The 24,614-nt window shown below is 44.1% G+C and overlaps 3 protein-coding genes across 13 annotated transcripts in view; 2 read left to right on the top strand and 1 right to left on the bottom strand.

Moving 5' to 3' along the window:
- Positions 1–126: 126 nt before the first annotated feature.
- On the top strand, positions 127–9,631 carry pnpla8 (patatin-like phospholipase domain containing 8). The gene is made up of 10 exons (XM_037122204.1): positions 127–284; positions 1,582–2,714; positions 3,002–3,151; positions 3,260–3,411; positions 3,602–3,696; positions 3,966–4,137; positions 4,248–4,305; positions 4,523–4,717; positions 7,860–8,055; positions 8,202–9,631. Exons 2-10 carry the CDS (start codon positions 1,740–1,742, stop codon positions 8,474–8,476), a joined length of 2,268 nt encoding a protein of 755 aa, XP_036978099.1. The 5' UTR covers positions 127–284; positions 1,582–1,739; the 3' UTR covers positions 8,477–9,631.
- Positions 746–1,473, bottom strand: akap14 (A-kinase anchoring protein 14). The gene has a single exon (XM_037122205.1). The coding sequence runs from the start codon at positions 1,342–1,344 to the stop codon at positions 844–846; it is 501 nt and encodes a 166-aa protein (XP_036978100.1). The 5' UTR covers positions 1,345–1,473; the 3' UTR covers positions 746–843.
- A 6,635-nt stretch (positions 9,632–16,266) lies between the features above and the next one.
- nrcama (neuronal cell adhesion molecule a) overlaps positions 16,267–24,614 on the top strand; it is a 57,959-nt gene continuing 49,611 nt past the window's right edge. For 6 of the 11 annotated variants that reach the window (XM_037121879.1, XM_037121880.1, XM_037121881.1 and 3 more), the window contains exon 1: positions 16,268–16,530. The gene's annotated coding sequence lies outside the window, so the exon portion shown is untranslated. Of the gene's footprint in view, positions 16,531–24,614 lie in introns of all 11 variants that reach the window. The other 5 variants (XM_037121875.1, XM_037121877.1, XM_037121876.1 and 2 more) reach the window with 1 other exon arrangement.

Genomic DNA, 24,614 nt, shown 5'->3' on the forward strand with positions numbered 1-24,614 from the left:
CTGAAAACTTTTTTTATTGGAAGGGTGTTTTGTCGACATCTGCTGGTATAGATAAAGCACTGCACTGAAACACACACACACACACACACACACACACACACACACACACACACACACACACACACACACACACACACACAAACAGCGCACTACGTCACCTCCTCTTTTCTTCCTGTTTGGGTTTTCTAAGCTAAGCGGACCAGCATCCGTTCATGTATTGCACCAGCAGCACTACAGTGAATGGAATTATTTCGATACCATTTTAACTGTCTTCATCTCGTATGGTAAGAAGAGGACAATTTGGTGTTTACCCGAAGATGCGTGAATTAAGATAAACTGACACCCAAATTTACGCTGTGTTCATTAGCTAGCGTCGGCTAATGTAACGTTTTCCAGTGTTTACAACAGCTGCTTAGCAGTTAGCAAGCTAGCATTTAAACGTCATTGTCGTAAGTTGCTTCTTCATTTAACGTCAACAAAAAAAGAGATTTCGCTTATTACCTAACAAAAAAAGCTTAACTGTCATGAATACGTTTTCATTTGCTTGAACTTTAAAGCTAGCTAGGCTAGCCTAGCCACTATGAGGTCCGACATAAACATCAGACCTAAGCAAGATTTTAGAGGCTGGCAGGTCATGCTAGTTAGCAATTTAGCATCAACTATCAGCGGTTTAATTTCTTTGTTTAAGCTAAATATCCTTATTTTGTTCCCGAGTGGGTTGACAGTAATTAGCCAGACGAGGAAATTTAAAGCTACCATGTGGGATTTAATGCTAATGCATAGCAAGTTGGATGAAATTAGGGTCTAGAAGTATTTTCCCTTCGGGGTGATTCGGCAGCTGGCTCAAAGGTCCGCGGCACTCCGGAGCAAAGTCTTGCTCTTGATAACATCTGCCAGCCACTTCTCTCTGAACCTGCTCCTCCCGGGTGTGTGCACCAGTCTGTTAGACTCCACCACGAAGAGCACCTCCACGGGCAGAGTCTGGGGCTTGACTTTAGATATATCTACCAAGAAGTAGACGCTAGCTGTCCCTTGAATCGGCTCCTGCTGGGTCGGGGTGCTGAAGCGGGCCCGGTAGTGGTAGAAGGTGTGATGCTCGTCCTCGGTTGAGTAGAGGAAGTCCAGGCTGTAGAGCCAGCAGGGCTGCAGCTCCCAGGTTTGAATATACTCCCCAATCTGCCTCTTTCCAACCTCGACTGTGAAGTCTTTGCTGGCAACCCAGGTGATATTCCTCATCTCACTGTCAGGATCCACCTGCTCCTTCCTGACAGTGTGGCGGTGTCTGTCCAGCAGAGCTGTCACAAGTCGAGTCGACTCTGTTGTGATATGTTGGTCTTCTCCCATCTTGCCTTTGTACCTATGTGCAGCACACAAATCGTCTAGGAACTGGGGTGTTTAAGTTTTATTTTGTGTAAGCTGTCGTCTGCATCTGTTTTTGTTGCTGTAACTGTTTCCATGGCTACCGGGATGGATAGGGTGTCAGTGGAGCCCTCTGTTGGGCCTCTCTTCATTTGCATGTGACATGTTTGCCCCAAGTCTTTGAGAATTGCTTCTCTCATTTCTGTCCCCCCTTTTTTTCAGGAAACAGTGGAACATGCATCGAGTCTCCAAAATGGAATTTCTACTCAAACCACTGTAGCTGATGGCAGGTTTTCTGCCAGAATGCTACATGGTCTTATGCAGACACTAAGCATCATCCTTTTGCCTGATTAACTGATTCTGAGTGAGCGAGCACACGCATGTCGCGAATCAGGACCACGCTGGACAGTGTCACCAAGGCAGTTGGCAGCACGGACCTCATATCCAAGTTCTCCCGCTTGAAGCCTGTCAGTGCTGCAGCTGACGGCACCAATGTAGAAAAAGCTCTGGCCAAAGCTGAGACCCTCGCCTCTAGCAATGCAGCTGCTGCCTTGCCACCTGAATCTACCATGAAAGAGGAAGAAGAAGAAGAAGGCGAGAAGAACGCAGCAGAGAAGGGGTCAGACAAGCAATGCCAGCAAGCTACGGAAAAGCCCTTTGTTGCGACAAAGAAGTCCAGTCTAGCTTCAGTGGCAACTGCATCAGTGCAGAGCTCCTCCTCGACTGTGGCAAAGCAAACCATGCAACTGTTTCACCCAGCAGGTCTCTCCACCGCCAACATGGATGACACCTACAAAACTCTGTCTCTGCACATCAATAATTACTTTGGCACCAGCACACAAGTTGAAGAAGGAGGCAACATGCCGGCACAGAGAGACAAAGGAGGGGATGATCCTGCATCCGAGCCAACTCTCAGCTCAGTTTCTCAGAAAACTGGGGACCACATTCCTATTTTGTCTCCAGTGGCGGCGACTAAAAGTATTGAAGCACCCACTACCTCTCCTCCTCCTCCATCTCCATCTCCATCAGAGAACCTCACTCCTCTGGTGGTGACACCCTCGTCAGACATCCATACAACTGAAAATGCTGCTCAGCCCGTCCCCGCGCCCGCCACCTCCCCTAAAAAAGGCTTCACCCACTATCTTTCCTACCCTCGGCCCAGCATGCAGGCGTTTGTCGGCAGCTACATCACGCCTCTGGTCCCCAAATTCAGAGGTGATTCCAAAAGCGCCACAGCCGATAAAGACAAGACTTCAGCAGATGCTGTGGAAGAGCCCACCGTGGAAAAAGCAGCAGAGAAGACGGAGAGTGAAGAGGAGAAAGCAAAGCAGCAGCTGTTGACTCAAAGAGAAAAGGTAAGCTAATGAAACAGAAATGCATCAAGGTTGTCAAAATGTGGTGGATAATTTTTTTAAGTTTTAACTGTTGGTGGTGTTAACAATGCTAAAATGAGCCCATGTTGACTTGGTTTGATATAATATGTTGCTCGGCTGTTAAGTTCCAACATAGATGAAAACAAAAATCTTTGAAAAGGCTCATGGTTAAGATATTAAGGCATTGAAAAAGTACAGACATTAAAAAATTAAATGAGTGGAATTCAATTTATCAGACTGCCTGGATGTTTTGTGTCCTTGTCATGCAGATAATAGCCAGAGTGAGTGTAGACAACAGGACCAGAGCTCTGGTGAAAGGCCTGCAAAGAGTCACTGACGTCAAGCTCCTCACCAGTCGAGTGGAGGAGCTCAGCTATCACCTCCTGGAGTTCCCCGAGACGCGAGGAGTAGCTGTCAAGGTGAGTGTGCATCACCCTGCAGTTCAATTTAATGTCAGATGTCTTGCACAGTCCTTGAGACATTTTGGCAGATGATAGGTTTGTGTAAAACTGTGACTTTCTTTTTAGGAGAGTGCTCTGCCCTGCCTGCTGCGTTTGCGCCAGGCCAGAGACCTACCTCTTCAGGCTGCTGTGAGGGAAGCGCTGGCCCTGGTTGGCTACACAGAACCGGTCAAAGGTAGAGGGATTCGGGTCCTGGCCATAGACGGAGGCGGAACAAGGTAAAGCTATTCCAGGGGGAAAAAAAAAGAAATGTATTCCTCCTCAATATTATCAGTGATTCAGTGTGATTTAACATTCTTAAAAGCAGTGTATGAAATAAAGAAACTGTATCATTGTAGGCCAACTGTGCAAGACCACCTCTTAAGTTTATGTCAGTCTGTGTTTCTAAACCTTGTGGCTTTTTTACAGGGGCCTGCTGGCCCTCCAGACTCTTTATAAACTGCAGAACCTGACCGGCAAGCGAATCCACCAGCTCTTCGATTACATATGTGGAGTCAGCACAGGTAGATTTAGTTTCTGTATATTTTTGTCTGACTCTGACAGAACATTTTGGTTTAATTTTAAGGATTCAAAGATTTTTTGACCTTTCTACAATCATGTTTTTTTTACAGTGATGTTTATCTTATCTGTGTATAGCCATGTCTGTTAGTGTATTACTGACCTCAGTAACAATTAACTTCCCTTGTGGGCAATAAAGAACATCTAATCTAATCGAGGTAAACTAATGATTCTGTCCTTTTTTTCGCTGCCACATGAAACTTGTCTACTTTAGGTGCCATTTTGGCATTCATGCTGGGAATTTTCCAGATCCCCTTAGAGGAGTGCGAGGAGATGTACAGGAAGCTGGGGGCAGATGTCTTCAAACAGAACGTTATCGTTGGAACAGTCAAAATGGGCTGGAGCCACGCTTTCTATGACAGTGAGATATGGGAAAACATCCTCAAGTAAATCTTCCAGTTCTTTCACGCCTTTACTACTCTCTGCCATCCTTGACTTCAAAGATACTGGCGTCTCATTTGTCTGAACTTTTGATCTTTTTTTGTATTTTCTTTAGGGAACGGATGGGTGAGGGGCATATGATAGAGAGTGCCAGGGACCCACACTGCCCTAAAGTGAGTCTTTTCAACTCTGTCCTGCTTAGATGAACACCTGTGTTCATAGTGTTTGAGAGACAGAGAGACAAACACAGATCTGAATCCAATTGAATAAAATGATAAACATCTGTATTAGGTTTTATTTTTTGTAAAGCAGAGCATCTAGGAAAACATCAACAAAATGCAGATGACTTTGCACGTTGCTCCATAAATTTGCTCTTTGTTTGTCCACCAGGTGTCAGCAGTGAGCGCCATAGTGAACAGGGGTTTACCCCTGAAGGCCTATGTGTTTAGGAACTACAGACTCATGCCAGGAGTGAGATCTCACTACCTCGGAGACTGCAAACACAAGATGTGGCAGGCCATCAGGGCCTCGTCTGCTGCCCCGGGCTACTTCCAGGAATTTGTGCTGGGAAAAGACCTCCATCAGGTACAACATGGAACTGAGAGAACCAGGAGAGCTCTTGGCTAAATTTGACAAAGGAGTTTTATAGTGACACAGATTGCAGAATAGATTTGAGCATCTCTGTATTTATTCCACAAACTCACCACTCAACCACTGCAGTGTTTAAATTGTATCAGTTCAATTTTCTAGTGTACAACAAATTATGTTTGTGTTATTTTGTCCAGATGCAGTAGCATTATCGATCTACATTATAAACATTGGTAACAATCTCCCTTGTGATGTCAGAAGTCACAGTGGGAGCTGTAGTTTAATGTGCATGGATCATTTTTCCTTGAAATCTGACCAATCAATACAATTCCACTCTGGTGCTGCATTGCCAAGTGCCAAGGACAGAAGGACTGAGTGTCACGCTGCATCTTGCACTTGTGTGTGTGTGTGTGTGTGTGTGTGTGTGTGTGTGTGTTTTCTCACTTGTTCTTCAACCTTGAAGGCAATCCCTTAATTGCTTCACCCTCTCCCCTGGCTGTCGGTAGTCAGAGAGAGTGAGAGAAAGTGATGAGAGGTATGGATGGAGACAGATGGGTAGAGAGGCTCCATCCCCCTGAACATCAAAGGCCTTGTCCTCTTATGACGTCCCCCGGCTTCCTGCAGAGAAATTGAAAGCTTCTGATTTGATTCCCCATTAGGGCTCCTATGTGTCAGACCACCGCTGTGTAAAAGTCTGTGTCAGGTGGTCCAAAATATTAGGAAAAAATGTAAAAGATTAGGTTTAAGCTAGAGGTCACTGAATGAAAATCAGGCTATTAAGGCATTTGATAAATAACTGCATTAATTTACTTTCTACTATTTATCTTTTATACCATATGGGCCTGTATAGCAGAGCGTCTTTAATATGTTTTTTTATGAAGTTTGATTATTAGGGCAGATATCTTTAGATGGTCTTCATGGGCAGCAATTATGCTCAAGGCTAAGCTTAAATTTGATAACCTACTTAGGCACAATTAGCCTCGTCCCTGCTTCCAACACTCTCCCACTGCCATTTCCCAAAGAAAGAATCCTGGTAGACGGCCATTTATGATGTTTAAATCAATAACATATACTAATCTCCAGTCCCACTCTGCATGTTTACTCACCCGAGCGTTGATACCACTCACTTAGAATTAAATCAAATGGCCTGCTAGCTCTCTGCCTTTTTCCAACTACTACTAATTTAGCAGAGTAAAGGGGTACTATGTAGTTTTAGAGAAGAAATTCAAACTCAGACACACAATATTAATGAGGTAATACATACTTAGAAATGTGATTTTTTTTTCCATAACTGAATAAACAAGCTGTTCTCAGAGGACGGTAAGGTCCCCAGAACATTGTTTGAACCTAGAAAGGTGGCAGCCAAATATAAACAAAGTAAAATAGTGTGAAATCGTGTTGTTCCTATAACTACATAATACACCTTTTAACAAATGTAACTGCACCCTCCAACCCAGAAAAGCTGTGCGATGTTTCCTAGAAAGGCAGGATTTCCATTTGTTTCCCATGGAGTCTGGGATAACAGCATGGATGGAAAGATGGAGAGTGAATGAGTTGTGTCTGTCTGCATATGTGTTGTTCTCCACATTCCTCTTGGAGCTGCACTGTGTTTCATCGACAGTTTCAGCTGCCGCCCACCGGTCTCACTCCTACGATAGTTTTCAGCACCAGCAGTGGTATTTCTCAGGGAAAATTTCTGCCACTGCAGAGCACCAGAAATACATATTCAATGCAGCGGAGAAAGATGCAGTCACAAAGTAAGCTTTGCGCAAAGATTTAGATATTTCTTCCTCTTATTGCAGCTGTCTGCCTGCATGAGGATGCTGCATTATAGCGGCATTTTGCAGTGATTGGATACCAGCTGGGTGTCAGGGTGAGAGGTTGAGGGTCAGAGCTGAGGAGCAGCTGTGTAATTAACCTGCTGTATCAAGAGTGTGAACTGTGTTCCACTGTTTCAATAGCTCTCACCTGAGGGTAAATGGCTTTATAATTGGGCAAAGAATCATACATATTTGTCAGGATTGTCATTTTGAGCCATTTGAATCTCAAAAATTAAACCTGACTAGTAAGGTGCTGAAAAAAATGTTAAATCTGCATTTGTTGTTGTTGACTAACATTTTCTAATGCCTCACTTTGTTAGCTCTGTCCTCGGAGAATGAGAGGATTGAGGCATTTTGGATACTTTTCTAGCACCCACCCCCATCCCCCTTTTTAGAGGCATGGAAATGACCTTTACCCCCCACCCTGCTGGGGAGGATCAGACCTCTCGAGTGCCACACTCTCCATCTCTATTAATCCACGCCAAAATCACTTCAGTGGCTGGAGAAAGTCCAAAGCTGGACTTGGGGAGAGACTGAGAAATGAGGGTTTAGCGCTAAATCGGCCCAGGCATCCATTCAGCTTGATTGTCCCTTTTCTATCACTGTTGCTGACGTAGGATCAGCAACTCTTTAATGAATCCACTAACAGGCCTAAAGGAAAAGCGATCACATCATTTGTGTCACTAAATTAAGTCAGTCAAGATTGGAATGCTGAAGTAGAATATGCCTTATCAATCAACTTGCATTCAGAATAAAGCCGACTATTCATATAGCTACATTCCAAACCGAGTTACTAAATTAAAAGGGGTACTTCAGCTGCTAGAAAAGACAGCTTTTCCCTGCTTGTTTACTTCAGAATAAACAGGGCTGTTTGCCAGCGCAGCACATCTCTGGCCAGGGCGCTTCTTTTCCTCCGGCCTAAAGCTGTGTCGCTCTGGGACAGTTTGTTCAGTTCACCTCATTTGTCCCCTACAGGCTGTCACATCAAATATATTAAAGCAAGAGGCAAAATTCTATGCATTTGAAGTGTCCTTTTTGTGCATTAACCTTGGTTAGTAGGCATATTTGACCGATGGAACCCTCGGGGTGACTTTAAAGTTTTTTGCCTCATGGTTGAAAAAACACATTTTTAACATGCTTTTCATAAACAAACGTACTTATTGCTTGTCACTTAAATTTGATTTGACCCAGTTCTTGTCTTGTAGATGCAGTATTAGCATCAAATAATCACACTGTCACACATCTGCCCTCAATTTTTATTGCCCTACAATTGGTAACTTTGGGATAATTAGATTCCCCTTTATCGTTTCCTCCTTCAGGATGGAGGACTCCTAATCAACAACCCCACAGCGTTGGCCATCCATGAGTGTAAGTGTCTGTGGCCCAACACGCCTTTGCAGTGTGTGTTGTCTCTTGGCACCGGACGGTACGAGACAGCGGGCAAGAATGGGACTACCTACACGAGCCTCAAAGCCAAGCTCACCAACGTCATCAGCAGTGCCACAGACACAGAGGGTAAGACCACACAAAATGTTGTTTGTAAGTGTTTGACATACCACACACAAGTATTTCCAAACCACGGAGAGGAGTTGGGCAGTGTCTTGAAAGATAAACCAATAGAGAGAATGCAGTATTGTCCGTAACGTAATACCTTATTTCAGAGGTGCACACCATGTTGGATGCCCTCCTGCCCCCCGACACCTACTTCCGCTTCAACCCCTACATGAGCGAGGACATCCCACTCAACGAGAGCCGTACGGAGAAGCTGAACTTCCTCAAGAGCGAGGGGGAGCGCTACCTGGAGCGCAACGAGGCCAAGCTGAGAAAGGCGGCCAGCGTGCTGGGTCAGGAGAAGAGCACCATCCAGAGAGTGGCCGAGTGGGCCAAGCTCAAGTCCGACATGTACGAGGGTCTCCCCTTCAGGTCCAAGCTGTAGTCCTGGCAGGCCTGGCAGCAGTGTGAACACACAAGAGTTTTTAAGGTAAGAAGATGTGTGTACAAAAACTCCCAAGAACTGATTAACTGCTAACAAGGGAGCAAACTGGACACATTTTTTTAAGCATCCTGGAAAATAACAAATAATTTATTCACAGGGTTTAATCGTATACGTGACACTAAAAGGACTGTTATTGTTATTACTGCTATGGTTATTTATTAAAATAGACCATACAGTGAATGATTTAACTTGTTCTTTATGGGACAGAATGTGTTTGATAGAGACAGAGTGGTTTAAATTGAAAAGAATTCAGCAAGTTCTGAAATGATTCATTGAAGGAGAAATGCATCGATAGACAAGTTCATAAATATATGAATTACACTCTGGTTCAAAGTGTTGGTCGACTGAACGCACAGAGATGGTGATGTGGCACAGACACACATCATGAAATGTTAATGATTATATGATTACCGGTTATTTTGTTAAGAAATAAGACTGATGTTCCGTTAACTTGAATACATTAAGAAGCTATTACTACACGATTGCACAGTGAGAACAAAGACATGACTGCCTATTTCTAACACTGTACAGAGGAAAGACCTCAAGCACTTTGTAGAATATCATTCTTAATTTAGAAAATGTAAATAACCTTTGAGGTGATTATGAATTCTTTAAGTGCTCCTGCTAGAATTTCAGAATATGACGGAGGTAGTGCTGTTGATTCATCATTTTACTGTCAGAGACTTCTATTCTGATGAAAGGATGGAAATACTGTTCCCCTCGTGGTACAAAGCATGCTCTCCATTGTGGCCCATTATGCAGTATGAAGATTTTGCCTTTAACCTCATTTAAGCCTGATTTTTCTCAGGCCTGGCTGTTGTTGTGGCACACTTTATAAATCTGACACACATTTTAAATTGTGAGAATCCCGATTGCCATGATTTCCTTTTTTGTTGCTTCGTGGAATGCAAAAAGGAAAAAAAAATCTTACGAATAAAATAAAATCTGGTTTTCAAAACTTTCAAAAAAAAAAAGTTTGTGTCTTTGTATTGTGACCTCTGTGTAAAAAATGAGTGGGTTGGGAATACAAGTTGTTTGATTTTACGACTTGCCACACACATCACAAGAAGCCCCACAATAAAACTGTCACGAAGGAATGCTACGTGTCTTCCTATGATGAATTGTTGGTTTTCTCCTCCCATTGTTTTGATCCCATTTGAAGATCCACTGAAATTCCACAGCGTCATTCCTCCCAGTCAAACCCTTGTTACCCCAGTCGACGTGAACAATACGCCACGAGGAGGCATACCTACAGACTTCCACAACAATGACAGATGTTTGAAAGATATGTGTCGAGTATTTCACTTGACTGATGTCTCACTCCAGGTTTCAAGTCGAAACGGCTTGACTGATAGATTGATGGCCCTTTTTTTTTTTTCTTTCAATGCCAGCTTGAGCTTCACCCCGACAAGCCTCGCCCAAACATCAAGGTCTGATTTATGGCTGTGCTTCCCTCACTTGGCTTTACTCTCAAAGGGGCTTTCTCAGCTGGCAGACACTGGTGCTGGAGTGATAGATCCTGCATAAAAACCTATGTTGAAAGCTGGCAGGGAGGCTGAAAATTTCTTTTAGACACATTGATGGATTTTTGGAATAATACACATTTTCGTTTGGGTTCTGTGTGTAAAATCATAGAGGACAAATGAGGAGGAAATGAGTTCCTTGAGTCAAAGTACACTGCTTTATTAAAAGTGCCGTATGTTTTTTTTACATTTCAAAGCGTAAATGATCCATACTGCATCTTTAAGGTACAAAAGTTATAAAGCCTTTATAAAAGCTATTACGTGGCCTATTTAACATTTAAGGGGCTGATGCTGACACCAGTGTTAGGAAGTAAATCAAACCAATATCGATTATTGGCCCTCAAATGTGCTCATCAAAGGAGGTAGGACAGCTTGCAGTTCAATAAGGAGCTTCATGATGCCATACGGAGGATGATGCTTGAATAGACAGGCATGTAAAGATGAAACTGTATGACTGACTATACACTGCATGGTGGAAGTTATTCAAGTGACCACGACTTTTCAAGATAAGTACAGAATGCTTTGATGTGTAATATGTGTACAAAAACAATTGACTTTTATGGCCCAAACACCCTTTCAGAGTTTTTCGGGTCAAGCTGTATATTAGTCACACATGCTCAGTTTTGAGTCAAAGTACCCTCTAGAACATTTTTCATGTGAGCTGTCACTGGCTCAGTTCCTCACTTCACCACACACCTCTGCTGCTCTGAGAACTTTTAAAACAGGGGCACGATTGCTGCTGTGACATTCCGCCGTGGAACACGGTGCGAAACATCATTCATGCCTCCGATCCAGCTGCGTATGTGGAGACTGAGCGTCTCTGACAGGCTCAGTCGAGACAGACAAATGAGGTGAACCCGAGATTAACACTCTCTGGCGATGTTCCTCATGTTGGCAGTTTTCCTTTGTGCGCTAAAGGCCAAAGTGCCATGGTAAAGTGAAGTCTGCCAGGCTGTGTTTACATGACGGAGTGGGAAATATATATAGTTCATACCGCAGCAATATTAGTTGCTTCTTGTGGCAGGAACGGCCCGTCTCTCTTCCTCCTCCTCCTCCTCCTCTGACAGAATTGGATTGTCTGGTCTTATGGTGTTCCCTAGCAACCGTTATAGTTCCCTTCTCGTTTACAATCTTCTCAATGTATGTGCGCCCACGTTTGCCTAAAACTGTCCATGATCTGGCAGAAATGTGTTACACAATCCACCTCCTTTTATTTTTGCTGCTGAAAGTGTTGGGTTTTTTTTTTTTTTTGACAATTGGAATTGCATGGAAAAATGGATCGCTTTGAAGTTTGCCATCCCGGACAGTGTTTTATTTTTTCCTCCTCCTCCGGTTGGCACAGTACTGTTTATGAGCCTCACGTCTGCCAGGAAAGTGCCATCTTACACAAACAACAGCTGACGGGCAGAAAAGATGTTTGTGCAAGTTGTCTCATGTTGTCATGACGTGTCTTGCGCAGTGGGCTGTAGGTGCAGGTATGTAAAAACAGTTAGGCTTAATATCATAATCTACGAGTTAACTGTATCGTTGAAGATACATGTACACCAACGAACGCATCCCCGAAGAGTTACAAGTGTGTTGGGAGCCCACACGGATAGAAACGGGGAAGGAGGAAAGTTTGCCATCTGTGATTGCAGATGACAAAATCCAACCCAGTCACCAAAAATAAATGTGCATTTCTGCAAACCACAGGAAAAGCATTGTGTTTTGGCTTCAGTGGTTCTGTTCCCATGTTCACAGCTTTAAAAAAAAAAAAAAAGGTAGTTGGTAGTCAGATAGTTGGTATTTTGTTAAAATTATCTGATGGTAAAAATACTGAAATGCTGTCTGACACAGTGGGCCCTCATTGAAAACACCCTGTGGCTTCACACTTGCAAACGTTAAACACCTCACAAACAGCGGTGTCTCGTTAAAACGATCCAGTGGATTCAGACGAAAAAATGTTGTCTAAAACACGGCCTATCTTCATATACTGTGGTGTGGCGCCTTAAGAAAACTTGAAACGCCCTCTCCAACAGTGCTGTCTCCAATCATCAAATGCTGAGCCCTGTCTCGAACAGTGGTCTCTCCTTGAAATATTTGGTTATTTTGAATGAGGGATGTCTGCCAGTCGGTTAGTGTGGAAACAAACACCTGCTCACACAAAAACATGCACACACACATCCTAGTTGTCCAACAGCCATGCCTGAATAAGAACACTGTGCTGTGTTTACCTGATCCTCTAGGTCAACAAAGGTCTTCCTAAGATCTTTTACACCCATGGAAAGCAGTTATGCATTTGACAATAATCAACGAGCTGGAGCGTGACTTGTTGAACAGATAAATGTTTTGGTAGAGGTGCTCCATTGCTTAAACTCCTCTTTTGTTTTGGTCCCAGCCTTCCCCCAGGAAATGTCATCATTTCTAGGAGCAACGCTACATGACTCACATATGAGTTGTGATGCCCCCTGGTCTGGATGAGTGTTGCATGTGTTTATCATGTGCATGTATACCCCGTTTATTTCACGCGATGCCGATGACCTGCACATGCCCTATGGTGAGCTGCACAAGAATAGGCCGCGGCAGTGAAAGCCCAGTTACGCTTTGTATCATAAAAGAGAAAGAAAATACGTAGTTGCCTTTCAGTCATTTGATGGGTGGACAAAAAGACAAAGAGAAGTAGACACAGTCTTTAACAGTGGTCTCTGGTTAAATATATCCAACGGTTTCAAGTTTACAAATGCTGAACCCCTGTCTCAAACAGTGGCATCTCATTAAAATATCCGGTGGTTTCATGGTACGAAATGTTGAACCCTGTCACTCTCTAACGGAGTGTCTCCTTATAACCATCCAGTAGTTTCACTCCCACAGATCCTGAAACATCGTCTCGAACAGTCAGCCCTCGTGAAAATGATCCAGTGGTATCACGCTTACAGGTGATGAAGTCGCCTCAAACAGTGGCGTCTCGTTAAAAATATGTAGTAGTTTTGCACAACAAATGTTGCAATATCTTGAACAGTGGTCTCTTGCTACGTTGCTGTCTTTTACCTTTCCGCGTCACCACCATGCACTACTTTTCCTGATATGACAGTCGATTCATATACAGTTAATTTAATGGAAGCAGGGTATGACACGTGTTGTGGAAGTGCTGATATATGTAGGACACCTACGAATTTGAACATGTGTGCTAACCAAATCACCCAAAGAGAAAAATACTTATACGTCACTTCACTTCTGTGCTACCTGGGTCTCCTCAGGATACGTAACGTAAAGAAGCTCCTGCTTTTAAGTGAGAGAACGCTGCTGTTTGTTAGGGACGTGCTCTCTGACCAAGTTAGGAAAGCTGTTGTATACTATAACAGTATGGAAGCAGGTGTCTGGTTGCCGTCAAAAGAGACAATGTCAGACTGCAATACATCCTGGCCTGGCGTTAACTGGTTTTAAAGTACACAGTGCCCCGGAGGAGGCGTGGACCAGATCCCACTAATTTAAAATGATGCTCAAACACGTCGAGTGTTTTGTCTCGCAGATGATTTAGTGCCCAAATAATTGACAAAACAATCAGCCTCGTTTGTTTTCATGCAGGTGACCGACTGACGGAGCAAAAGGACACTTCAGGCGCTTTCTGAAATGAAAATATGTTGAAAGCTCCTGGGAGTATTTCACACTCAGCAGCAGTATGTCGGTAATGTCATGCTGGAAAAACAAAACAAAAAAAAAATACATCTGTCCGTCGTCACGTCTCCTCGCTGAAAAAGAAAACCGGCAGAACAGTTTGCACAGTGCTGTGGTTTCTCCACAGATGTCTGCCAGTCGGTTGGTGTGGGGACACACCTGCGCACACAAAAACACACACAAACACACACATCCTATTTGTCCAACAGCCATGCGTGAATATCAAACAACACTGTACTGTGTTTACCTGATCCTCTAGGTCAACAAAGGTCTTCTAAACATGTTTTTTTTTCTTCGAAGTTACACCCATGGAAGGCAGTTATGCGTTTAAAAATAATAATCACTTGGAGCATGACTTTGTTGTGGTACAGATACACTGACACAGTTTTAGCTTGTGGTTGAGCTCCTGTTTTGTTTTGGTGCCAGCCTTTCCCCGAGGACTTGTCACCATTACTAGCAGCACCGCTACATGACTCACATATGAACGCTGTTGCCCCTTGGCCCTGGATGAGTGTTACGTGTGTTTGATCATGTGAAGGAAATGTGATCCACACAAGCCACCAGAGTAAAAGCCAAGTTAGACCTTTTATTTAATTTGTGTTAAATCTTTTCGTCACTCATTTGGCTGGGAGAAAAAAAGAGAGAGAGAGAAACAGTGTGTGGACATTACTCATGCTAAAGGTCTTGATGTGTGTGAGACATGCCCGGGTTGCTCTGCTCTGGATTTGAGTGATGGGGTCGGGGGTGTTCACACGAACGCACACACAGCGCTCAGTGTAAAATGTGATGCGGATTGGCGGGTCAGTAATGATAATGTGATGTGCGGTGGGCCGTTTGAAACCAGAGCAGCCGTTTCTGTGTCTGCACGAGCCACCTGGCCCGCAGTGACGGCAGAGAAAACCACCTGTGTCTGACATGGGAAACATCCAGAACCAGGAGCTTTCTATTGAAAAGTCATTTTGGGGCAGTGTCAACATCAGAAAGTGGTGCAAGGCGTATTCAGATAAGTTACTTATTAGCAATTTAACTTTCTGAAAATAGTCTCCTAGAAGTAAAAGTCCTGCATTCAAAAAATATGCAGTAAAAATGCTGTTTTATTTTCACATCTGCTGTTTTTACTGCTGCATTAACGTGAATGTTACATTTTACTGCAAATATTCAGTTAAAGTACAAGTGAACTGCTTGAGTAAATGTTCCACCTCTGCTTAGCTGGACCTGAACTGGAGGGCACTGCAGTTCACAGCCAGCACCCCGAGCTCTGTTAGCCACCAGGGTGGCCAGAAGAGAAGGGGATCATTAAAGCATCACCACATCTGTTTGCTCAGGGCTGGAAGTGACTAATTACACCTGCTGCAGTTACTGTAATAAACACATTTTTGTGGGCACTTGTGACCACGACCACTGAGACTGAAGATCTGGAGAAACAGAAACCTCTACGATTGAATGTCTGCTATTGATAACGCATTAAACATTAACGGTCGGCAGGGTAACTCATTCTCTGAGTGTTTGAGAGGAATACTTTGTCCTTTTAATTAAGTATTATTTTAAAATTGTAATACTTTAATTGTTTCAGTAATGTAACTTTACCTTTACTTGAGAACAGATTTTCAGTACTCAGCTTTATTATCATGTATCATCTGCTTCGATATCGCTCCAAATGCATTACAGTAAATGAAAACACTGGAAAGGACAGTGCTGAATTTGCTAAATTATTACACATTTCAAAATCTGGCAGTCAAATTGTACTGAGTGTTGGAAGGAAAACACAAAACTATCCAGGAAGAATAGGCAGGAGAAAACCTGTTCATTGTCATGATGAATATAGGCTGCAGGAAATGTTGACTAAAAGACAAGCCTGTGAATACAACAGACGCACAAGCCCACAGGTGACCTTATTTTGTGAATACAGAGAGTTTTCATCAGATACAATGATAACAATGTCACACACACACACACACACACACACACACACACACACACACACACACACACACACACACACACACACACACACACACACACACACGCATTCCCTATCGGTGTGCAGGTCCCTCTGCTGCCGCTCATTAAAACGGGGTCGCTGCAGTCAGGATTATTCTCTCTCTTTCTTTCTGCACAGGATTGGCAGCCACTCAGTGATAGGGTTAGGAAAACGAAGAGGTCTCACTCCGGTTATTTCGTCAAGCATCAGAAGTAGCATGTAGTAGAGATGCTAATCTTTTCAGAGCAGCAGAGATGGGAGCAAAATCACCTTTATCCTTATTTTCTATGACTTACAGTTTATTTAGCCTACATGTAGAGACCATTGGGCGTTATGATGCATTATTATTATTTTAGAATGTATCATCATTAATTAAGATCTGCGAAAAGCATCAAAACGTCTTCTTATTGTGCATTATTTTATTTTATATTTTTTTTTTACAGCAGACAATGTGGATATCAAGAATGTTATAGGTACATTTTCACAAACTGAGCTAATACTGATCAACTTTTATCAAGTGCCATGCAGCGCGGCTCAGGTTTTCCTCCCACGAGCGTGCCCTCCCTCCGACAGCGTAGACGATCTTTCTCCGCTGCTGGTTTTGACGGAGCTGGTGAGGAGAGCGGAGGATCCGTGTGGACCACAGCTTACTGCTGCTGCAGCGGCCGAGCAGGGGGGACGGACACACCGGCCGGGCACGGTTCCCTTCAGACACACACTGTCACACACGCATCCACACACACTCAGCTCTCTCACCATCCTCTCCGGCATCAGCACACACTCGGAGGCAGAGGAGGGGGGAGGACGCGCAGGAGCCGGGGTCTGCAGCGGAGACGGTGAGTTTGAACATCTTCTCTTCTTCTGATGGGGAAGATGGGGATTGCTTTTTTTCTTCTTCTTCTTCTTCTTCCCTCCTCCCCTCCTCCCCGATGATCTCCCTTCAGAATCATCCTGAGAATAATGGTGCAGTGGATGTATGGAGGAGACATTTTCACAGGGCTCATTCCCGGTGATGCGGCTTGACCGGGATGACCAGGTGCGAATAAAAAAAAACAGCAAATATGGAGGCGCAGTTGACGAGCGATTGTCGTGGGTTTTTTTGTGCGTTTTTTTTTTTTTTTTTTTCCTTTTCGGGGATTGTGCTGAGCGTCAGAGTCAGACAGACCGGTGCATGCGCTGCATAACGAGGAGCAACCGAGAGGGAGGGGAAGGCAAAAAAATAAGCAATGTGTTGATGGGCTGTTGTGCGGAATGGATGGATTCAGCCGCAGCAGCAGCAGCAGCAGCAGCGTCTGTGCTCATTGTTGGTGCTGCCGGCCGGTGCGGACAGGCCCCGCAGCGCTCAGAGGATTATTTGATGTCTATCAGTGATGCGTCTCCTCAAGCTGTCAGCTCAAGTGTTTGGACGTCGCGGGGAGGCAAATCCACTCAGGAGGCCTTGTTTTCAGACATGAGAATCAGAGGGAGGAATAAAAAAAAAAGGGGGGGAGGCCTCCCGTGCTTTAATTATTGATCAACATTTTTTTGCTGCTGTTGCTTTGAAACATGCATAAAGGATCATTTGTGTGTGGGTGTCCCCCCTCAAAATATCGCTTACCTACTCTCACCAGCTTGATGGTTTTTCCATAGGCAGGGGTAGATGTGCCTGCACGTCTGCAACATGCAGGAGGCAGAGACAGACAGAGAGAGGAGTGGGTAGCATTCAGCGTTCACTTGGCATATGGAGTGGACATCCTGCTGAATCAATTAAAGGTGCACTGTGTAGTTCTGGGGGAAGACATTTTCATCAGAGGAGAAAGCAGTGACTCAGTGAATTCAGAATTCAGCGACAGTTTTTGCGCGTCTAAATCAACTAAACAAGCCGACCTTAAATGACAAGGCAATTTCATACTGTTTCGCGCTGTCTATATGTGGCGGACCCTGCCACCTTTTCTAGCTTTGAACAGTGCTATAGCTCTAGCTCAGCGAGTAGAGCAGGTCGACCAGTGATTGGAGGGTCGCTGGTTCAAATCCCCAGCGAGATACTGAACCCCCACATTGCTCATCAGTGAGGGCCCTGCAATGAGCTGGTGACTTGTCCAGGGAATACCCTGCCCTCACCCTGAGACAAGGCAGGCTTGAGCAGCAACCCCCTGATAAGTGGCTATGGACAATGACATGAAGAAAATAAATATTTCTTATGCAGGGCCTCTTTAATAATGAATGCTTGATAATGTAAATAAGTGTCAGCTGCTGCCCATGTGAAGCTACATGGTGTAGAGTGAATGGGCAGCCTGGGTGGTTGTGTTTGATAGGTAGCTATGGTGGAACGTGTGCTGTCTTTGTGTGTGCGTGTGTGTGTGTGTTTGGGGGAGTATAGGGGTCCCACAAGTGCCCGCCATTGGTTTTGTGATATATCTCCATACGACCGCAAATTCATCTCTTTTAAAAGCCTTTATTGTTTCTGCGTAGACGTATGCAAGCAGTCCCCCGTCAATAAGAACCAGACCGGTGGTCAGTCCCCACTGGGGCCATGTGTCACCGTGTTTGATTGGTGATATATAACAGAAGCTCTGTAATGCTGCTTGCAGTATGCAGTAGTATCACACCTGGCTACAGAGTCAGTGTGGTGGGAATAACACTTCCACTACCTGACCATGTGCAGTTATTGCATGCAGTGTTTGCTGTAACACTTTAATGATACCGTCTGACGTCCCTCAACCTTTATCACGTATTATCACGAGGACACAACATAGAGCACCTCTGCAAGTTTTGCGTCCAGTCAGCAAATGTGATCGGTTGTAAGGAATTGGAAGCCTTCTGTTGTGAGGCAAACGCAAGAATGCTAATATCAGCCTGTTAACCTACATTTGGGAAAGTTACAGTCAGCATTTCACGCTGTATTCCTGTATTCAGGAACACAGAGAGAGCGGAGACAAGACGCCCTCTGATTTCTATTTTCCACTCGCTCAGACCTTTTGTTTTTTTCGCTTTTTACGTCACAGTGACCTCGCCGCGTGAATCAAACCGTTAATACAACTCTTGCAGATATCAGCGCCTTCTGTTCCACCGAGAAGACCCAGTCTGATGGCTGAATTAAGGGCCATTGAATGGACACTTGAAAAAGACAGCCCCGTCGCTAGAGCATAACACTGGCAGTTAACGATCCTCCAAAACAACGAGTGCTCACATTTGTGCGTGTCATAGGCTGAGTACCATATTGACATTTTTACAATACGTGTCATATCACATTCACGTGACATGTTTATTACCTGACTTTGGGGTCAGGAGGTGGAGGGGGATGGTGGCGGGATTCTATTTGAAAGTGTGACACCACCGGATATTTTAAAGCTGACCTCAACACAGTTTACAGTTTACAGTTTTCTTGCTGGGTAGTCGGGACCTCTCCAGCTGTGTTTGTGGCGACAGCAACGGGTATTTTAAGCTGAAACCAAAGCCTTACATCGAGATGAGTCTAGAAGAGTAGAGGTTCTTTAGACATATTTTCTACGCAACATTAGCAAAAAAAAGTCTACGTTCTACTGTCTGCCTGTGTCTCTCTGGCAGTTACGTCACGAGAAAGCACGATGGACACCTGTGTGTGCAAATGACTGAGTGCAAATGATGCAAGTCACGGCAAGTAAGCAAGAAAGATGACGCCTGCTAGTTCTCATTATAAACATTTCCAGCGTTGTAGCAGTGATTAACTTCGACCAGTGTCAAACTGGGTTTGGAGAGTCATTGAAAAGTCCTTACATTTGAATTAAGGAGGTGTGGAAAACCCAGTGTGAATCACTTAGCATGAGCAGGAGTGATTCTAAAAATAAGACGTATAGCATATAATGGCGTGGCCTGTCATGGCAGCTTGTCAGCGCTCATCACTGTGAGCGAGCTTTCTCCTTGTGAAGGCCTCACTCGAGTCTCCGGTGTGACAGCAGGCAGCGCCAGCACCGAGCACATTACTCACGGCAGGCGCAGTGTCATCGCCACTCTCCTGTTAATCCGCGGCCCATTAGACACGAGTCAGGTGGTGGCGCTTATAGCAGGTTTAGGTGCATTCACGTTCTGCCCACTGTCGCCCGAAGTGATGACACTGTTCCTTTAAGACGAGGATCGAGGTCAACTGCATTACTGTTTCTCTCGGGTGGGACTGAAACTGGGATGTAATGGCTTCCAGTTTATCAGTTCCAATTACCTTTTGTATAAATTGCAACTTCTTATGATGAACTCAATTCATCGTCTTTTAAAGAGACATTCTGATTGATCGGTTTAGGTAACTTCCTGTTTGTTTTGCGTTAAGCAGTCCACGCCTTCACCTCATAAACATGCAGCGGTAATCCCCAGATGTAGCTGCAGACAGGAGCACCGCCTCTTTATGGAGTTCTCTGTCCTGATTGGATAAAGTGGGCAGGGATACCAGAACATTTCTTCGCTCTTTTACTGCACGAGTAGAGGGAGGAGAGACATGGATTACTGACTCTCTGTGACAGTGATTACTCTTGAAATAAAGAACTATTTAACACTTATTTTAATTTAAAAACTCCCCCTTATAGCAGCTTTAAATTTACAGTCATATGGACTGTAGCTACCCTTAGCTAGTTAGCAATGCAGCTAACGGTTCAGACAGGGTGCTTGGGGTCCAGGGGATTGTTAGTGTTTAGCACAGGAGCTTTTGACCAGGACAGGAAGGGCTGGGGCTAGCAGGTTAGCATGCTAACTAAAGTATATATATATATATCTCTTATTTTTTCAATGTTTTCAACTAAAATGTGTACATATTGCCTCTTATAATAGAGAAGAACAAAAAAAAATCCTCCAGAAACTTTTGGCTTATTTTTGGGGTTAAATAACTTCTAAGTTATTTATTCTGTAAACTTTTGATTGTTTAAAGACATCAAAAGTTTACAGAATAGTTTCCTGTTCACTAAGTATTCGATTCAGTGGATGAGTTGTGATAGGTTAACGCCTGTCTGGGGGAAAGAAAACCTGCATATTTGCATCAGTATCAGCTCATGTGGATGGGATTTGGTTTTTTGGCTCATGCACTGAGGAAATGCCTTGAGAAAGTCTGTTTGCACATCTGTGTTGTCCAGTTGCATAATCTTGCTTATATTTTTGTGTTTTCTGTGGCAAAGCTGTGCTCCAATCAGTCGCCGCACTGCTCAAGGCACCAAGGAAACATTGCTTCTTTTTTTAATCCATCCCCTCAGAGGATGTTAAGCTCGCTCTACTGGCAAGCAACCGCCAATGAAGTATGCAGGTGCACATGTTAATGAAGTTGTAACAGGAGCACCCTTGCTTTTTTTTGTCTCAGTGTAGATTTTATTTAAAAAAAAACAAAAAAAAACCACTCCTAGCTCAGATCTGTTGGACCACCGGGAAGCTGCAGCCAAATGAATTAGCAGCATAGATTTCTTGTGTATGCTTTGGTTTAATAGCATCAGCACCCTGCAGCGATGATGCCGGGTTAGGGGCTGGGAGGGGTATAAACCCCCCTCCACACACACACACCCTTGGCTCACAGCTGGACATGTTTGGGTGGCTGTTTTCATTAAGGGACTAGGACACATCAAATTAGCAGGACTGGCTGAAGATTGATGAATTAGAAAACGGAGAGCAGTTAAAGCCTCGTCTGGAGTGCTGGTGGTAGGTTCCTGAGAGAGCAGATGCTGTTGTTCTGCCTGCCTTCCGTACGAGACAGATGGTTTTCTGTGGTGTGTTTTCCCTCCTTTTTTTTTTTTTTTTTTTGGAAGATGGTGTTACCGCTGTGAGATTAAAGGGACCCAGTTTTTTTGTTAAATAAAGGGCTGGACTTCGGGGACACTTTCAGTTTACTATGGCTAAACACTGGCTGCATTTCTTCTCTACGAACATGATTTGTCACTGATGCTAAAGTAGTTAATTGACTATTTAATTAAACAGGGATTTGCTGTTTTTGCATGTTGTATATCAAGTAAACTGAATTTGTTTGGCTTCTAGACGCTTGGTTGAACAAAACAACAGAGTTAAACATGTCACCCCGGGCTCCAGGAAACTGCAATGTGCAGTTTTCCCACAATTCCCAGCCTAATTATAGAGAAGATGATGAAGATGACTGAAACTCATTTTCACATTACTTGACGGTGAGCACAATCATTAGTCGTAGCTCTACACATGAAACACCTTCCTCAGTGAAAGAGTTGTTAAATAAAGAGCCATAAATATAAGTTTACTAAGACCTATAAACTTGGAAAGGAGAAAAATATTCAAGGGACAGGGGGAAAGGGGAGTGTGGAGGAGAGTATAGAAATGAAGGGGGAAAGGAAAGGAAAGGAACGGAAAGGAAAGGAAAGGAGTTAAAAGGAGAGAGGGGAGGAGAGGGAAAGAGGAGAGATTAGAGGACTGACAGAGGAAGAAAAGGAAAAACACTGTGGAAAGGAAAGGAAAGGAAAGGAAAGGAAAGGAAAGGAAAGGAAAGGAAAGGAAAGGAAAGGAAAGAGCATTGAGGCCAGGAGGGGAAAACAAGAGAGGAGGAGAGGGAAAGAGGACAGATCTGAGGATGAGAGGAGAGGAAAGCAATGGAAAAAAGCTGAGAGGAGAAAAGGAGATTAAAGGAGAGAGAGGGAAAGAAAGAGAAAGGAGGGAGAAACGAGAGAGGAGGAGAAGGAAAGACGATAGATCTGAGGAGGTGAGGAGAGGAAAGGAAATGGAGGGAAAGGAAAGAAAAGAAAGGATGGACTGAAGAGAGGAGGACAGGGAAACAGGAGATATCTAAGGGTGGCAGGAAAGGAAAGGAAAGGAAAGAACTGGAATGGCAAAGAGAGGAAAGGAGGGAGAGAGTTGTGAGGATAGGAGGAAAACAAAGAGAGGAGTAGAGGAGAAAGGAGAGACCTGAGGAGGAGACGAAAGGAAACAGACAGAAAGGAAAGAAAGGGAAAGGAAAGGAAAGAAGCAGGAGAGAACAATGAGGAGAGGACACGTGGAATGACTAAGAAAAGGAAGCTGAGGCTGCAGCGAGGAAGAATAGAGGGGAGTGACGCGCTGCTGCGATCACCAGCTGTGCCCGGCTGCATCTGAAGTAGAGCAAGAAACCGGAGATTAACACAAGCAGACATCGCTGTACTACACACACATATGCACGCATACTGTACACATATCATATGTACATGCACACGCATGACACTTTGGCTTAAAAGCTCAATAATTCCACTTTTAGTCACCCTCTTTCACCTTTCTGTTGCCACGTCAGGCTCAGAATGTCACAGAGTCGGCGTGTTGGTCGCAGCTGAGTTGTTTGTGTGGATCAGGTGGGCAGCAGATGGGAGAGTGGGTGAGAGCAGAGGAGTTGCCAGACTGGTAGTAGCTATCACTTGCAGGGTGTAAAAACATATCAGCATATCTGTCTGAACGGCTGATTTAATTTTATATACCGAGCCATATGCGGGCACATTTGTTGTTTGCTCTTCACCGCTGTTTCATCCGAGTTCGTGACTGCGATTGTTTGACGATCCTAGTCATGCTTAATCTGTTCATAGTGGAACAAATTTGGATCCTTTCCTGCAGTTTCTTCTTTACCTTGATGTTTCTTGTCGAGCAGTGGTGAAGCGGGAGTGTGAGAAAACAAGACATGATGTAAACTTACATCAGAAAACATACCGTCTTACATGTCCCCCTTTTCTCAAGGAAACAAAGGAGCAATGTTTAAATCCCAGTGGTGGGAGCTTAATTCACTGTACAGTAGGCTTAAAAATAATATTACTCCCATCCGCCGGAATCTTTGTCGCAGCTCTAAAATGATTAGCAAGGATTTAGGTCAAAGAAGCCATTAAAGAGCTCCTCTTATCACACCAAACATCCAATTGGTTCATGGCATGAGCGTCACATGACGGGTGTGAACCAACCAGCCTTGACAACGATTATTAAACATGTTTGTACAGGGCATAATTGAATCTGTCAGCTTGGGCTGATTCTTTTAGCTCCTTCTCTCTTAGGTAGGTATCTGTCTCCTCCCAGCCACGAGGGGAGATTAGTTTGATGGGGAATTTATCTTGGAGCCTTCACACATGATTTGTAGAGTGTGTAATTATGTATTGCTTTTTTTTTAAAAAGGTGTTTCCTTGGCCTGAAGCCAACATTGTTCATGTGACACTCACATAGGGGGCCTGATCCGCCCTTTGGCCCGGACTGGTGCCACGTCTTACACCTTAGGGTGCATTTATCTCCTTGGAATGTTCTGATAAAAGCGTTTGGCCCATTTCACTGTGTGCATTGGTAAATTACATGACATTCATAGGGATTGGATACATAAGGATACAACCCAAGAATTGTAAGGATCTTGCAGGTACATCAACTTCAAATGTTCTGAAATGCAACCAGTGCTACATTTAGAAACATTGAGAGATATCGATAATTTTCTGTGTTCTTGCTTTCCTGATGGTGAGAGGAGGCTCCTTCCACCATCATGAAGCCAAGACCGCAGACTTGATTTAGTTGAGGGAGTAGCAAGCCAGTTGGCAGCAGTGGTGCAAGGACCAGTCATGTTCTGATGCCAATATAAAAATGTAAAGGCAAGGAGCAGCTCTTGTAAAGAGTTGATGCTGGGAAATTGGTGATGTTAGCAGTGATTCTGCGGTGGCTCTCATACCAGCGGAAAAGCAAACCGGTTCTTAAAAGGTTTGCAGGTTGAGCCAACTCTGAACCAGCTCTAGCACCAGCCCAGAATGTCCACTTGGTTTGCCTTGTTTGAAAGGGGGTATGAAAGAAACAGCAGTCTAGTCTCATCAAGGTTGAGCTTCAGGTTGGTGTGCAGACATTCACTGAGTTAGTCAGTCAGACACGAAGAGATTCATCTTGCCAGCTGGGATTCAGACAGTTAAGAGTCATCTGTTTTGCTGTAGTAGGAAAAGCCATGTGGGAGAATAACAGCTCCAAATGATTTTGTGTAAAGACAAAACAGGAGTGG

Source organism: Acanthopagrus latus, chromosome 14 (assembly GCF_904848185.1).
Source record: "Acanthopagrus latus isolate v.2019 chromosome 14, fAcaLat1.1, whole genome shotgun sequence".
Taxonomy (NCBI): domain Eukaryota; kingdom Metazoa; phylum Chordata; class Actinopteri; order Spariformes; family Sparidae; genus Acanthopagrus; species Acanthopagrus latus.